Source organism: Ciconia boyciana, chromosome 6, assembly GCF_034638445.1.
Source record: "Ciconia boyciana chromosome 6, ASM3463844v1, whole genome shotgun sequence".
Classification (NCBI taxonomy): domain Eukaryota; kingdom Metazoa; phylum Chordata; class Aves; order Ciconiiformes; family Ciconiidae; genus Ciconia; species Ciconia boyciana.
The window spans coordinates 38,783,504-38,800,610 of record NC_132939.1 but is presented as its reverse complement, the minus strand read 5'-3'; the positions used below and the strand labels follow the sequence as shown (position 1 = coordinate 38,800,610).

The window sequence follows — 17,107 nt, the reverse complement described above, 5'->3', positions numbered from 1 at the left end:
AAAGTGTATATTTCTAAATTTGGTGTACTTTTGGTGCTGTAATTCTCTTTGTGTAAGCCCATGAAGTTATATTGAGAGATGATGTTATCTCGGGGTCCATAGCTGTGCCCACTGTTTAGAGACAACATAAATTATTCACAGTAAAGTTGAGAGTGAGATTAAGATTGGAAGGATATCCGATACACTGATTGAGCTGGTATCTTCTGGGATCAGTCTAATGAAAGATGTACATCATATGTTCTGGCTTTTTTTAAACAACCCTCCTACTTTGGCATATGAAATGAGTAGATGCCCAAGTGTTATAAATGTAAGTTCTGTGTGCAAGAAACATAGAATCACTCCTAAATTTATTAAACGAATGTTGCAGGGTTTTTGTGTTGTATCATCCTGTCCACCTTCCTTGGATAGGGTGTTCCTTAAGCAAGCTTAGGTGCTGCTGTTTGGTCCACCTTCTCATGCCTCTATGTTGTATTGTCTCAGTTCAGGCGTGCAAAACGTGTAATTATTTGAAGTGAAAACATTAAGAGAAAAGTATTCCACTACCTCTCTCTCTTGGGAAAATGCAAAAACACATAATAGAAAGAACTAGAGAAGGATGGTTTTTGTTTGTTTTGGCTATCTAGGTTCCCTTCTTTCATCCCTCACCCTGCTGTTATACTGTTGATCTCGGGATTTAGTGTAGAACCGTAAAATGTTACGATGTGTTTTAAGGGAATCCCATACCTTGATTAATATCGCACTGATCTGTAACAGATTTTAATCTAAAATTTATTGGTTTGTCCAGATTCATAAACCTCATGAAAGCTTTCACATCCTCAAGAAGTCACTACTTGGTCCCTGAAAGGAGTGCAGAGGGGAAAGTGGCATCTTCTTTTTTTTTTTTTTTTAAACTTTAAAAGAAGAATATCTCATTCCCAAACAGGCTATCACTTGACAATTTCGCCCCACCACCTCCAAGTTTAATGGAAATTTAATAGTTTTTTAAAATAGAATACTTCTACCTCTGATCACTGGTTGCAAATTACTATGAAAGCATCAAGGGAGAGGAAAAGCCAGTAGTTTCCCTTGTGGCTTTTCTCAGATTTCCATGAGAGCCACTCATTTAAAAAAAAAAAAAAAGCTATTCATTTAAAAAAAGTGTACAAACATACAAGGTCTGTTTGCAGTGTTGGTTTTTTCTCCACCCCCCCCTTACCCCCCCCCCCCCGAATTCTGTCAGGAGTGCAGAGCTAAGCAATCAAACATAGTGGAGGGGATCAAAGCTATGGATGGTGTTTTTAATAATTCCTGAGGTGATAACATCCCTTGAACAATACACTGGAGCAGACCATTTTTTTTGTAATTTCTTCAGTTTGCAGGACTCTTCACAGTTTTGCAAGCTTTATTGGGCTCACCCATTTTGAAATGGGTGATGCTTACTGTTGGAGGATTCCTGGGAAGAAGTATGCAGCAGGTCAGAAATGTGTTCAGCTCGTGTTATTTGCCAGAAAGAAAACTGTATTTAGTTAACTGCTAGAAAATATCAGCACGCTGCCAACAGATGGCTATACTGCTTTTACACAGTTCTTGTTTTCCCCTCAGGTAAAATGTTGGTGTAATACTTTACGGAGGTCTCTCTGCCCTTGCAGAGATTCTGATATCCCCAGAACCTGATATATTCTATTCTTAAAAGAATTATGCATTTTGCTAGTAAGTGATTTTGCTCACGCATTTGGAGTGATTGGAAAAAAATACTTACACTTACCGGAGAAAGCTGATTCACCTTGGATGGATTAAATAGAATGCTTTAATCCCTTGATGTTATGTCTTATCCCACTGTATTACTCTCCTTTTGTACTCTTCCCCAGCATTAAAGTAATATAAAGGAACATAATGATAAAGAGTTTACTTCCCTTTTTTTTTTCAGATGTGGGTGTTGCAGGTTGCAGTTCAGAAAATTGAAAATCTTCAGCCTGAGACACCTGACTTTGTTCCCTGGTTCTCTTTTGGAATATTCCATTTAATAGATGACTGTAATGTGCAGAAGTCTGCAGTTTGTACCAATACCAGTTACATGAGGAGGAATGGAAATGGAACTGTGAGGATTTGGAAAACATGATTTAAGAGCGTACTGAGGTATTCTAGTTGGAGTAAGCCAGTTGCAAGAGTACTATGTGCTACCTGTTAGCTGAAAGTTTGTGGGTTTGGTCTGTGGGGTTTTTTTTTTTCCCCTTTAAAACACCTTTAGCTAATACTGTAGTTATATTGTATCTCTCTGGCAACCGGTACACTGAATTATGAATCCATTTAACATCGGATTTTTCAGTGATCAGTACTTGCAGAGTTTGTCCTTATTGAGCAGCTGTGATTGTTCATGCTAATAAGTCAAACTCAGCTTCCTGTGAGCTGTCTTGCCAGAGTAGCTGCTGTGACTTAGTGTGTTCTAGTTATGTAGGATATACTGCAGTAATAGCATTGCATAATATTTTTGTATATTCCTATATGCAGCAGGTTCTCATTTAGTGCAGAAATCACACTGCGTGCTAACAGAGCCTAACTTCCAACCTGCCTTTTTGCTATGCCTCTGTTTAACCCAGCAAATAATGGAGTCGGTATACCAAGAAATTTGCTCCTATCTTGAGACATGTTTGTTCTTATCAAGGAGAAAGCCCCATATGAACTCCTCTGTTTTACCAGTTTTTATTCAGTTTGTTTCTTTGTTGCAATTTTTGATTTTGAAAAGTTTTGTCTAGATTGGCTCTGTGCCATGTCTTCAGTCAGCCAATTTCACTATTTGATGAAAGCTCCTGACATTTCCGGTTCTGTCTGTAAACCGCAGTTTCATGATCCTTGTAAACTAATGCTGCTGGTGCATGAGGCAGCCCTAATGTTACCCCTGCTCTTCCTTTGCATGTACTGGCACACAGCTGTGTAGTGAATGGAGTCAGGGAGCTGATCAGAATAAAAACAAAATTAATCACTGTTTTTCTTCTTTTAAACAGGATTAAACCTGGATAAATTCTCTTGTCTAGTTCACTGCACTACCACATAAGCACTAGCACTGTCGTAAGAAAGAAAAGTGGACAGGGAAATCAATCATTTCTGTCAGCACAAATGCAGGAGGTGGGCATAAATTAAATTTGAAACAACACAAACTACTGAAAGAAGCTGTGCATGCTCCAAACTGCAGTCCTTCAAACCAGTTCCCCTTTCCCTGGGGAATGTGGGCTGCTCCTTCTCATCAAGATTCTTTAATTTCATTTTTGTAAATGATTTTTCTTTGCCAAAATATTGGACAAACAATGGAACAAAACCTATTTTTAAGGAACTAGAGGGTGACTGGAGAGAGAACTCAAAAAAAAAAAAAAATTCAAACCACAGATTTGTTTCTGTGATAAAGTATTAGGCCATGTGAATAAGTTGGAACTGGCAGATATATCTCAACTTTAATGGTGCCTTTGATACAGTCTCATGTGATGTTAGTCATGAGTGAACTAAGGAAATTAACTTTACATGGAAGTAGGGTAAGATGCAGGAACACAAAAATGATTGTAGAAGTGTATTCAGAGGACTTGGTATCTTTCTAGTTCTAATTGGAGGAGTAAAGGGAGGCTGTATTAGGTCTCAACCAATTTTAATTGACTGAAGTGATGGCACACAGAATGCACATCCTGAGTTTTGGTGGGTGTCAATCTAGAGACCTGCAAGTGTTGAAAGACAGGATTGGAATTTAAAATGATCTTACAGTATTGGAGAGTAGCCTGAAAGTAGTAAGTACAAAAATCCCCTGTTAGGTGGGAATAATTAGATGTCAAATGTCTTCTTTTTTCTTTTTTTTCCCCAGGAAAAGATTGAGGAACATGGTAGATGTTGAACTGAAGCTCTTGTCTTTTGCTGACCAGTTGGAAAAGATCCATGTATGGCAGCAGCTGTACAAGCAGGAGCGTTCGCTGTAAGGTCTATAAAGTATCATAGAATATCTTGAGTTGAAAGGGACCCATAAGGACCATCGAGTCCAACTCCATGCTCCTGGCAGGACTAAAATTAGTCCTGCCTAAAACTAAACTATATGATTAAGAGCATTGTCCAGATGCTCCTTGAACTCTGACAGGCTTGGTGCTGTGACCACTTCCCTGGGGAGCCTGTTCCAGTGACCGACCAAGTAGTTCTTCCAGTTGACTCTGGTGCCATAAATGAAGCTGTGAGTCCAGATTTGAGGACTGCATTTCAAAAAAAGATGTAGGCCAGTGGGAAAGAGTGAGAGGTGAGGTGTCTGGAACAAGAAGTCTGAGGAATGACAGAATAAACTGTGATAGTTCAGCCTGCAAATAAAAGTCTAAGGCAGATGTAATAACTGGTCTTAACATCTAAAAATATCTAAAAGGTCATAAGAATTAAGCTGATTTCTTAAGACTATGATTTTCAATGTTGCTATGCAGAAGTAGTAGTTCTTACTGCTATGAATGTCCCAGTGTCCTGAAGTAATAAATACAACTTTCCCCAAATGCAAATGTGGTCTCTCTGGGGCTTTGTTATAACATCTGGCAGTTCCTAAGTTGCTCTGTGAATCTCTTTGTGACATTCAAAACATTCCCGTTTCAAAAAGATTACTCCAGTAGCAGTCTTCCCAAGCAGTTCTCATTTGCCATTTGGTAAACAGTTTCATTGTTTGGATGGTGCTGCTTAATGTGGTGTTGTCCATCCTTATTTTCGAATCCATACATTCTCAAACAATAACAACTTTCAGACTTTGGGACTCTTCTAATGTGAACCTCTCTGAGTGGGTCCCCAGCTATTGCTTGTCACTCGGAGAGGACCTGTCAGGACTGTACCATCTTCTACTGAGGTGCCTTTCCCTTCATGGGGCATCTCCCAGAAGCACCCCCAGCTATCCATACAGGGTCTGCGGGAAAGCATGTTTAGGGAACACTGCTGCTTTTGGCTGTTAAGAAAATGCTTAGAGAATTAATGTCCACAATGTCCACTGATTCTTGCATTATTATTTCATTAACTTCTTATGAGTATAATCTTGATCCAAAATACTATGAAAACATAAGCAGCAATTAAAATTAATTTGCTGCAGTTCTTGAATGTATGGTTGTTTTCTTGCATGCCTGTTTAAAGCAGTCTGCTCCTAACTGTCTGCAGCCGTTCACACACAGAATTCCAGTACGGAAATGTTATATGTCTTATTTGAGTTGGATTTTTCCAGTTGGCAGTACTGTAAGTTCACTTCAGAATTAACATCCTCTTGTGAGCAAAGTTTAGCTGGGACCCACCATACTGTTTACTAGGACATTAGCTGCTAGATCTGGAATCGCTGTGTTCCTGTCAGAACAAGAAAAGATTGTTTGACCTGGAATATATAGTAACCCATCCATCAATATGCCTCCTAGGTGCCTTCTTGTACTGCTTCCTACTTAATTTTCTGTACCTCTTGGGGGGAGTTTGGGGCACAGAGCCTCAAAAGAACCAAGTGATGTTGCGTATTCTGCTTTGGCTACCATCTGGCTTGAGGAAGTAAGGGTATTGGTTACCGTGATGCTGTATGCCTCTCACTCTCTCTGCAGTAACACATTTACTAGAGCAGAGTGCAGGAATGAAAACAGCTGCTCTGTCTTCTATGTGGAAGTGGGACTGGCTCTCATTTACCCACTTGTGGGATTTCTGTGATGTCCCTGATAATGTGTCATTGTAAGTAGATGTTTGGGGTTTTTCTGGGTGATGGGGGGAGGCAAACAAAACTGCTAGGTATACTGTTCATTTTTTAAAAGGATTGTGTTACGGTCTGTCAGATTGAGGCACTGGATGATATAAACTCAAAGGTACCTTTCTGTTCTGCATCCCTTTTTTATCACTTCTTTATAAATACCGATTCCATTCAGAGCTCTTGATGCATTTGATCTCTTTAGATTCATAGATCCATACAACTTGCACAGAACTCAAATGGCTTTCCTTTGGGATGAAAGGTGGTAGGAATTGCTGAAGGCCTCAAGCTGCCTGCCTCAGGTGAAGAAACATGTCAAATATTTAAGCACTTAACTGCTTCTGTCTGACTTTAACGTATTACTACTGTGCACTTTGCTCCTCCTCTTTATGTTTTTAGTCAAGAAAAAGAAGAACATGTTCGCAGGGCACAAAGTCTGGTTCCCATTCCTTTTGCTTATTCTAGGAGTCTTTTGAGAGCTTCATAGATCATTCAAACCAGGCTGCTCTAAGGGGTCAGTAAACAATGCTGGAACACTATTAAATCCTCGTAACCAAACTGTAGCTTGGTTAAAAACAAAGTTAAGAAGGTGTGTATTTCTAACCTACAGTACATTCTGCCAAACATTGGCCTTGAATCAGGGTGGGCTGCGATATAAAGCCTCTGTAGGCTCCACTTACAGAAAAAAGTCACTTCACTGCAAGAAAGACGCGAGTTTTGGATTTAGGAGTCACTAATCTCTGAAGTCTGCTTGTGTCCAGTTCAGCTTGATTGGGCAGACAGTTTACTTTGTAGTTATATATGTAAGTAAAAAGACATTTCTTGTTTCTATTTTAAATTGCCACAAATACAGTTTAAAATTTCATAATTGTCATACTCTAGAGTTAATATTTTATTCAAATGAACCAGTCATCACTGAAAGCTTATTTGAAAAAATGAATTGGAAATGTGACTGCCTACAAATAACTCTGGAGAGTGATTATTTTTTTTCACTAAATACTTCTAAAAGTCATGAACTCATGTTAGTAGGATGTAATAGAATTTTTATGGCTTGTACAGTGGCTGCCACTATTGTCCTAATTTAAATAAAAATCTATCAAGCAAAGTTAGATTTTTGCAAATAGAAGGATGACAGAAGATATTCTGTTCTTCTTGTTATGTTGAAGCCTCTTAAAGATTTTACCTTGACTTTCTTAGAGTAAGGTTGATCTACTGGTTTAATCCTTGTTTGCAGAGCTAATTAAACTTGGTGTTATTCCTTTAGGATAGAGTCTAATATTTGCTTTTTAAGAATTTATAAATTAATTGCCTTGGTTTAGCAATGATTTTGTGCTTCTCCAAAGTTGTACTAGCTATTTGTTTGAGACAACAACACATACAGAATTTTGGTGAATGGTAATGAGCAAATATGTAGTCTCAACACTTCCAGCAAGTAAATATCAGACAATTATCACAATAGCAGAAGCTGGGCTTTTAGTAATAGCATTTTGCAATGATTTCTTAAAGTAGATGTCTTCTGTCTGGCTTTATTAAAAGCACATTTGAGTGCTTGCTAGAGCTACCAGCACAGCCTGGTGATAGTTGGTTGCTCAGATGATTTCACACTGCAGGCAGCATTTCAGTGGTTAGCCCTGTTTGTGATCAAATTAAAGATCCTTGAAAACAGTGAGACTTAAGATACTGAACATTTTTTCTTTTTTTGGAAAACATTACTTGCTCTTCCTTCTCTTGCTTCTTATTTCCTTTCTCCTTGCTAATTTACTACTATTTAAATTCTGCATGCTGAGGATTAGTTTCAGTTCATTCTGTGTACCAATACCTCAACAAAGATACTGTAGATCTCCTTTTTTCCACTTACTTGCATGGTCCTATAAAACATCTGGATATAAAGATAAGTCAGCCACTTGCTGGCTGTCTGCCCAAAAACAGTCTGAGATTCTAGCTGACCAGAAAATGGTCCAAGTTTTTTGTTACTGAACGTGTGGGATCTGTGAAGGTATCAGCTTAAGTATCTTGGTTTTATTTAATATCTCTTTTTCAGAAATTACTTTTAATCCCCACCCCCTCACGTGCACATATAGAGGAATGGTCAGCTGTTCCTAGGAGGAGATTTTAGCGATAGAAATACCATGGAAAAGAATTGCAGCAGAGAAAGATGTGAGGAGATGCAAATGGGCAGTCTGTTACAGGCACTAGTTCAAATCTGCACAGGAATCTTCCCTCTTGGGTGTTTCTGTTGAGCGCTGGGGGCACAGTGTAAATGTTGACATCCTTTTCCATAACACTGTGATGGCTGGAGTGAAAATCTGCAGGAGGAAAATGGAATTTTCTTTGTTCAGCCAAAAGCATCATTATAATAACTTGAGTGCAATTAAGTATATGGAACAAAGCAAGCGTGTGAGGCGGGAAATGTGGGCTCTCTTTAAAGACTCTTACATTTACTGAAACGTTTAAATCCCTCTTGCCACAGAGGGGTAAACATGAACAGTAATGCACTGCCTCAGAGTGCTCAGAGATCCTCCAGTAAAAGGTTCAATTTTTAAGGCATTTTATATTTGAGCACGAGGGAAACTGTTTGCATTCCGCAGCGTGTGAGTCCACATGGGCCATGAATGGAAACTGCTGATGGTTTGAATTCATCCTGGAATGTGCGCCAAGAACAAACGTTACTGTGTAAAGAAATCTGCATGTATTACATGAAGTTTTGCATGTACCGCCAGCATCTTTTTTTTTTTTTAGATGAAAAGAGGTGTTTTTGTTGGAGAATGGGAAAAATTGAGACTTTTATGCATGTTCCTTGAGCAAGTCTTCCATATTTTTTAGTATGACTAATAAAAAGATTCCATTATGCCTGCTTTTGAAAAAGAAGAGTGCTGCAATGTTTTAGTTGCTTAAGACTTTAATATAACCTTTGCTTTTCATAGAATCATAGAATATCTCAATTTGAAAGGGACCCATCAGGATCATCGAGTCCAACTCCCATAGATCCACCAGTAAAGATGCAGAAGGTAGCTTATTTAAACCCAGATGCTGATTTTTTGTGACCTGTGAAAAACAACTTCATCCAAACTATACTGAAAGCTCAATCTCAGAAGTCTGTTTGCACACAAGGCATGGTTAGTTGTTTTCTTTTTTAAACAATTAGGCTTTTGTGGTTTGTGCCAGTGTCAGTTTCCACATTAGATTCAGCAATCATATCAAGTAACAATGCATTAGATTAATTGGTTATTTCTGACATCTGAGGCTATTGTAAACCAAGTATTGGGAACAGAAAGATCCTAGGCAGTGAGTGCATGCTTTAGTAAGAGGTTGCAGTTACAACATTTGGTGTCAACAGCATCTGTCTGTGTACAACTTCTGGTGGATGTCTATACAACCAGCTTAATCACAAAGCAAAAAACAGCATGCAGCAATAAACTGCAATATTTGATTGTTCTATGTCATGTCTTCTGTATCTCTGCTGAAAGAGAGGTTTTAATCTGTCTTGTGATATTGTGTTGAGCTGGGCTTTATTTAAAGTTGGATTTGTATGTTTGTGCATAAAAGCACTTGCGTTGAGATAGATATGTGTATACCTAGGAGATTTAATTAACATACCTCTCTAGGTTGTGCATTTATTTTGGGTTATTATCTGTGTGGCAGTCATTCTAGTTTCATACTATAAGTTGCAGTGCACATATAAAGCAAAATGATTTGGGTAATCTATGAAATAGGATTTGGATAGTGTCTCTTGTTTGTTTGGCTTGCCTCTTGTTCAGCAGTGTCCTATCAAATGCAGCTATATACAAGACCTATTGTTTGTAATATCCTTAAAGTAAATCTTGAAGTGCTATATGAAAGTTTTGAAGCTATAAACCAATAACGTTTTCTGCTACAACCAGTTGTAGGTAGGGAAAACTTACATCCTCTCTTAATCCGGGAAGCCTTTACATCACTGAGTATGTCTTTGAAAGCACACTTTATTTTGCAGTGTGTGAACCTCAAGAAAACGTCTGAGAACATCTATTCAACAACTTAGTTGCAGAATTAACAGCATCAGGTCGTTGCACGCTGGAGAACAGTTTTTCAGTTGGCTGTGACTCGAGTATATTTTTACCTGACAGCATTTGTGTGTGTTTTCCCAGTAAGCTATTTATTGAAAATTCTTTAAGCATGTGAAGGTCTGAGACTGAAGTTATTTTTGCAAAGACTATCAGTCTTTATCTCAGTCAGAAGGTCTGTGTGATTAAACCCATAATTATTGACAGTGGCCTTGAATTAAAAAAACCCAAACAAACAAAAAACCCAAAAAACCAAAACAAAGTAGTCATAAACTGCCAGCAGCTCACATGCTGTTATAAGATATACTACAGATATTTTAACACAGAAGAGGAAAGAATTGTGGTATAATGAACATGAATCTGAAAACAGCCTTTTCTAAGTAACTAGCGGGTATGTATTCTTTTGATTCTTTTTTCATGTTGATGTATTTGTTGCAAAAGGATAGGTAACTTACATGGCAGGAGTTATGAAATCACATCTTTTCAAGAGCTGCACATTCTTTCTTCCTTTGAAATTGATCTGGATTTTTCCTTTGGGGTCTTTTTTTTAAATGCAATTGATTTTTGTAAAGGTGTGTGTAAAATAACTTAATGCTAAAACTTGTCAGAATTTGCATACCTCTGTATTGGTTAACTGAGGTATACTATTACAGATTATTTTGGCAAAGGATTCTATTTGCCTCCCAAAATAAATAGGTGGTGAATTTGATTTGGACTAATTTGTGCTCTTGCACCTCCATGAATACAGCTTTTTTTTTTTTTTTAAGATACAGGAATATCAATATCAAGTGCCAACAAAATGTTGAGACTGAAAGTGTTAGACAATTACTTTGCTGATAGTATGCACACTAAAAATAATGGATCCATGACTTTTGGCTCCATAATCTAATTTGACTGGACTTTATCTATGTTTTCTAATAGTTACACTGTGGCAAATATCAAATGGTCCCACAGGCAGAATTTCTGGCTTCAGTAGTTGAGACCTGAAGATGATCTTACTCATACTAAGAAAGCAAAGGATGTCAAAAAACATCTGTGAGCTTGAAAGTCTTAATAACATGGGGATGTGGAATTTAATATATCTGTATTGAAACATGATTGTATTTGAACAATTAAAAGGGGTATTTGGCAGTCTCTCTCAGTGGGACCCATATACTTACTAACAGGTTTCAGTACAGAACTAATTGGAGTTATAACTGTGGTGCTGTCTAGATAAAGAGCCTGTTAATATCCCTTCTGTAACTGAGTTCCCTCTCCTTTAGTTAGGCTCCTTTGTAAGCTCCACCCTTCTTTTGCTGGACACGCCTGAAGAAGCAGCTTCCCTCCTCCTTCCTCCCTGTTCTATGCTTCCCCCTCCCAATGTCTCTCCTAAGTTGACTGTGCTGTTTTCTTATGAAACACATTGAGGAACTGACCTGGGTCAAAATTACTTAGCAGAAAAGAGGAGGTGCGGTTTTGTCTGCGTGAACCCTGATGGTTTCTTTAACACTGTTTCTGTGCAGTTGCCCAGTTGGTAAGTACAGAGGAGTTGAGGGGAGAGGTGCTAAAGCTGCAAAAGGTGCAGGAGCTGCTTAATCAAGTACCGTCACCAAGAGCAGTGCTCCTGAAAGAACAGTCTTACTGAGTCAAGCTTTCTGTATCTCCTGTGAAACGTGACTTGTTGTCTGCCAGCACAACCAAGCTCAGAGAGGACACTGATGAACTCAACCACAGCGTTCCTTCCCTACGCCCTTGCAGTGCTTTCCCTGTCTGTGTGGGACAGATGAGCTTCCCTCCAGCTACCAGAGAGGGAATTTACGAAGCTTTTATGTGGCATGAAGTTACAGGGTGTCCCTCTGAGAAGATTTTGCATCATACTGAAGTGCTAGCTTGGACGGCTTCTGCCCAAAATAAGCTAAGCTAGTTTGAGAATTTAAGAAGCATGGAAAACAACTTAAGTGAAGACTTAGATACTTTGAAAATTCTACCTCTAAGTGCATGAAATTATATTCTAAATTCTTTGAATCATTAAAAACTTTATTTGAAGGTCAGAACTGCTAATGCCCATGTAAGTTAGCTGGACTGTCACATACCTTAGGAGTTTAATATTTTTTTATTTATTATTTTATTTTTAGAGAGCAGCAGTCTGCTATATCTGTGATCTACAATGAATGCCAAATCTGCAATCAGCAAAGAAATTTTTGCCCCACATGATGAAAGGATGCTGGGAGCTGTCCAAGTCAAAAGAAGAACAAAAAAAAAGATTCCTTTCCTAGCTACTGGGGGTCAGGGTGAATATTTAACATACATCTGCCTGTCAGGTAAGATTAATGATTTTGAGCATCCAGTTATCTGTTTTGCTTTATCTTTGATTAACTGGTTAGATATTATCTGTAGCCATAAGGAGCTGGGTGACTCGAATCTTAATAATGTAACCAGAGCATTATGGCACTTATGTCTTTAATCTCGAGAAACCACATGCTCAAGGCTATTAAAATTTATACCGTATAACAAATTGAACAGGTGGTTTCATTGTTTAAAAAAAAATAGGTGTTCTCTCACAGCATAGCTGCAGAGTATGAACAAATAGAATATTTGGTAACAGTCTTCACTTACTGAGGTTAAGATCTTTCTTGGAGGGATGAACTTTATAATGTATTTCCTTTTAATGCCCTGAAACTTTTTGTTTGAAGCAAATACTCTTTCCTGCTCTTTTCATATTTGCATCTGTGTGTTACCAGTTCATTGGGTACTTAGATATGCAACTTTCATCCAGAATATTTTCAGTTCATTGAACGGAACAGTGGTGCTATCTGTCAATCACCTGACTTTAAAAGGGATGAAGATGGAAATATTTGGATTGAAGAAGAGAAGGATGTGTAAAGACATGTTTTTTGAGAGGTCTCTGGGAACAGAGAGAAGTGATCTATTTGTTGCTAATGTGTTCAGATGAAATTAATTTGAGTTTCTCCAAGGTCAAACCAGCACTCATGAGAGTCTGGATTTCAGGAACAGGGTAGGCAGCAGCTGTACGATGTTTTGCTTTATATTTTTACCCTTTCTAATAAAAGTAAAGGTCTAATTAATTTTTTTAATGTGTATAAATGAAACCCATTGATTGGGTAACTTGTGGTTAACTATGGTATTGTAGGATTTTGACTAGCTTGTTTTTTGTGCTTTGAATACTTTCTGGTTATTGTAGTGAAATTTACCTTAGTTAAGATTATGTCTCAAGGCAGTTGGAAAGCAGTTTGTGATCCTGATTTGCTTGTAGTTCACACCTGTTTTCAAACTTAGAGTGGAATTCTGTTGCCTGGAAGTAGGCATTCAGTGCACTTTCAGGTTTCTTGCCCTTCGTCCAGGTAGCTCTCTACAAAGGCAGAAATCCCTTGTAGTTTCTATGTCTGCCAACTGTATGTGTGTGAATCTCTTTGGTATCACAGGATCATTTAGTCACTTAGGTTTTTAGGCATATCATTTGCTCCCTTTGAGTGTGTGCATCTTACTGGAAGTAAAACTAGTGGTCAGAGGAAGAATCATAGAATAGTTTGGATTCGAAGGGACCTTTAAACCAACCCCCCTGCAATAAGCAGGGATATCTTCAACTAGATCAGGTTGCTCAGAGCCCATCCAACCTGACCTTGAATGTTTCCAGGGATGGGGCATCTATGACCTCTCTGGGTAACCTGTGTTTCACCATTCATCATAAAAAATTGCTTCCTTATATCATCTACCCTCTTTCAGTTTAAAACCATTACCCCTTTTTCTATTGCAACAGGCCCTACTAAAATGTCTGTCCCTATCTTTCTTATAAGCCCCCTTTAAGTACTGAAAGGCCACAATAAGGTCTCCCTGGAGCCTTCTCTTCTCCAGGCTGAACAACCCCAACTCTCTCAGCCTTTCCTCCCAGGAGAGGTGTTCCATGCCTCTGATCATCTTCGTGGCCCTCCTGGACCCCCTCCAACAGCTCCATGTCTTTCCTGTGCTGGGGGCTCCAGAGGACACAGTACTCCAGGTGGTGTCTCACCAGAGTGGAGTAGAGGGGCAGAATCACCTCCCTCGACCTGCTGGCCATGCTTCTGTTGATGCAGCCCAGGATATGGTTGGCCTTCTGGGCTGTGAGTGCACATTGCCAGCTCATGTCCAGCTTTTCATCCACCAGTACTCCCAAGTCCTTCTCGGCAGGGCTGCTCTCAATCTCTTCATCCCCCAGCCTATATTGATACTAGAGGTTGCCCTGACCCAAGTGCAGGACTTTGCACTTGGCCTTGTTGAACCTCATGAGGTTCACATGGGCCCACTTATTGATCTTGTCCAGGTCCCTCTGGATGGTATCCCATCCCTCAGGCATGTCAACCACACCACTCAGCTTGGTGTCACCTGCAAACTTGCTGAGGGAGCACTCGCTCCCACTGTTTATGTCATTGATGAAAATATTGAACAGCACTGCTCCCAGTACAGACCCCTGAGGGACACCACTTGTCACCGATCTCCATCTGGACATTGAGCCGTTGACCACTACCCTCTGGATGCAACCATCCAACCAATTCGTCATCCACCGAACAGTCCATCTGTCAAATCCATATCTCTCCAATTTAGAGAGAAGGATGTTGTGGATGTTGTGGGGGACCATGTCAAAGGCTTTACAGTAGTCCAGATAGATTACATCTGTAGCTCTCCCCTTGTCTACTGAGGTAGTCACTCCATCATAGAAGTCTACTAGGTTGGTCAGGCAAGACTTGCCCTTGGTGAAGCCATGCTGGCTCCAATCACCTCCCTGTGCCTTAGCATAGCTTCTAGGAGGATCTGTTCCATGATCCTCCCAGACACAGTGGTGAGGCTAACAGGTTGGCAGTTCCCAAGGTCCTCCTTTCTACCTTTTTTAGAAATGACTGCAATGTTTGCCTTTTTCCAGTCCCTAGGGACTTCACCTGACTGCCATGACTTTTCAAATATCATGGAGTGGCTTGGCAACTGCATCAGCCAATTCCCTCAGGACTCTGGGATGCATCTCGTCAGGTCCCATAGACTTATGTATGTTCAGGTTCCTCAGGTGATCATGAACCTGATCTTCCCTTGCAGTGGGAGGGACTTTGGTCCCCCAATCCCTGTCTTGCATTCCATCTACTCGAGAGGTATGGGAAGAGAGGTTGCCAGTGAAGACTGAGGCAAAAAAGTTGAGTACCTCAGCCTTCTGGTAACAACATCTGTTGTTATCAGTTTGCCAGTCGTGTTCATTGGAGGGGTACACTTTCTTTGACCTACCTCTTCTGGCTGACATACCTGTAGAAGCCCTTCTTATTATTCTTTGCATCCCTTGCCAAGTTCAGCTCCAGCTGCTCCTTGGCCTTCCTGACCCCATCCCTACACAACCACGCAGTGTCCCTATACTCTTCCCAGGATACCTGTCCCTGCTTCTGCTGCCTGTGCATTTCCTTCTTGCCCTTTAGTTTGACCAGCAGGTCTCAACTCCTCCATGTTGGTCTCTTGCCTTCCTTTCCTGACTACTTACACCTGGGGATTGAGAGCTCTTGTGCTCTATGGAAAGCATCCTTAAAGATCTATCAGCTCTGTTCTGCTCCCTTGTCCCTGAGGGCGATGTCCCAGGGGGTCCTATTGACTAATTCCTTGAACAGCTGGAAGTTTGATTTCCTAAAATTCAGGGTCCTGACTTTACTCTTTGCCTGACCCATATCCCCCAGGACTGCAAACTCCTCTAGTGCATGATCAGTGGAGCCCAGGCTGCCTCCAGTCTTGATGTCACAGATTAGTTCACTTGCGTTGGTGGCCGTCAAGTCCAGTATTGCATCCTCTCTAGTAGGGCTGTCTATTACCTGTCTTAAGAAGCTATCCTCCATGCACTCCAGGAGTCTCCTGGATTGTCTACAGCTTGCCATGCTACTTTTCCAGCAGATGTTGGGGTGGTTGAAGTCCCCCAGCAGGACGAGACCCTGCAAGCACGATGCCTCCTGTAGCTGGAGTAAGAAGGCTTCGTCAATAGGCTCCCCTTGATTGGGCAGCCTGTAGTAAACACCAGCCACGAGGTTCCCTTTGTTGCCTTGGTCTCTAATTCTTACCCATAAGCTTTCAACCTGCTCATGGCCATTCTTCAGAGACAGCTTTTCTCAATCTGTCCATTTCTCGATGCAGAAGGCAACCCCTCCTCCCCTCCTTCCTCACCTGTCCCTTCTGAAGAGCCTGTAGCCATTGATAGCCGCACTCCAGTTGTGGGATTCATCCCACCAACTTTCAGTAATGGCAACTAGACCATAGCTTTCTAGCAGCATGGTGGCTTCCAGCTCCTCCTGTTTGTTGCCCATGCTGCGTTCATTGGTCTAGAGGCACTTCAGCTGGGCTGTTGGCCATGTCACCTTCTTAGAGGAACACACCTTAATTCCTTTGGGGTATTTCACCAGTGTTTGCCTGTTGGCTCCTATTACCTCAGGAGCCCCTGTCTCATCTCCATAAGGCTTCAAGTATGCTCCAGTGTACCCAGCACATCTCAGAGCAACAGGCTGAGGGCCCTCACTAGCACCCCATCTAACCTTGGCGTGTCATCACACAGCTTGTCACGGGCAAGCCTGATATTTTTCCCCTCCCCCTTCAAGTCTAGTTTAAAGCTCTGTCAATGAGCCCCACTAGCTTATGAGCAAAGACCCTCTTCCCACTTTGAGAAAGGTGAATCCCATCTGATGCCAGCAGGCCTGGTGCTGTGTAGACCATCCCATTATTGAAAAACCTGAAATTGTGGCAGTGACACCAGCCATGGAGCCATGCAGTAATAGACTGGGTCCGTCTGTTTCTTCCAATGTTGCTGCCTGCAACTGGAAGGATAGAGGAAAAAACTACCTGTGCTCCAGATTCCCTTACCAACCATCTCAAGGCCCTGAAGTCTCTTTTGATTGTCCTTGGACTATGTGTTGTTGCTTCATCACCACCCACATGGAAGAACAAGAAGTGGTCTGTGAATCTCAGAAGACCACAATTATTTTTGAACTAAATGGAAGATAGTTTTTCATGGACTCTTTCAATTTTTTTTCCACTGAAAACTGTGTTAAAACTTTCAAAACATAGGAAGTAAAACCCAGTGACTCTACTACTGGTGTAATACATCACACACACACATGCACACAAAATATACATTTATTGAATGTTACTGAATGAAATGTTATTTGTATGCATATGTACAAATGCTTATGTTAAAATATAAGCTGCAGGGTATATGCACACACATACTGAGGACAGTGAGACAAAACGGAAGGCTTCTCATTTCCAGCTGAGTGTTCTGCTTGTTATTCTCCCCATATAGCTCCCCCTTGAGCTTCAAGGAAGGGTTTAAAGATTGATTTCCCGAGGCTGTTCCCTAGACTTCTGGTTGGGATACTCTTTTGGGGGTGTAAGG

General features: G+C 40.5%; 1 protein-coding gene across 10 annotated transcripts in view; it reads left to right on the top strand.

Annotated features, from left to right (window-relative positions):
* Positions 1-17,107, top strand: part of STXBP6 (syntaxin binding protein 6) — a 128,467-nt gene that overhangs the window by 29,848 nt on the left and 81,512 nt on the right. For 4 of the 10 annotated variants that reach the window (XM_072865301.1, XM_072865297.1, XM_072865295.1 and 1 more), the window contains one exon: positions 11,841-12,026. The exons of 2 other annotated variants lie outside the window; for them this stretch is intronic. In XM_072865301.1, the coding sequence (XP_072721402.1) occupies positions 11,873-12,026 (154 nt within the window). In that variant the 5' untranslated portion in view covers positions 11,841-11,872. Of the gene's footprint in view, positions 1-1,906; positions 2,116-2,981; positions 3,103-3,823; positions 3,932-11,840; positions 12,027-17,107 lie in introns of those variants that run through there. 4 more of the 10 variants (XM_072865293.1, XM_072865294.1, XM_072865296.1 and 1 more) reach the window with 4 other exon arrangements.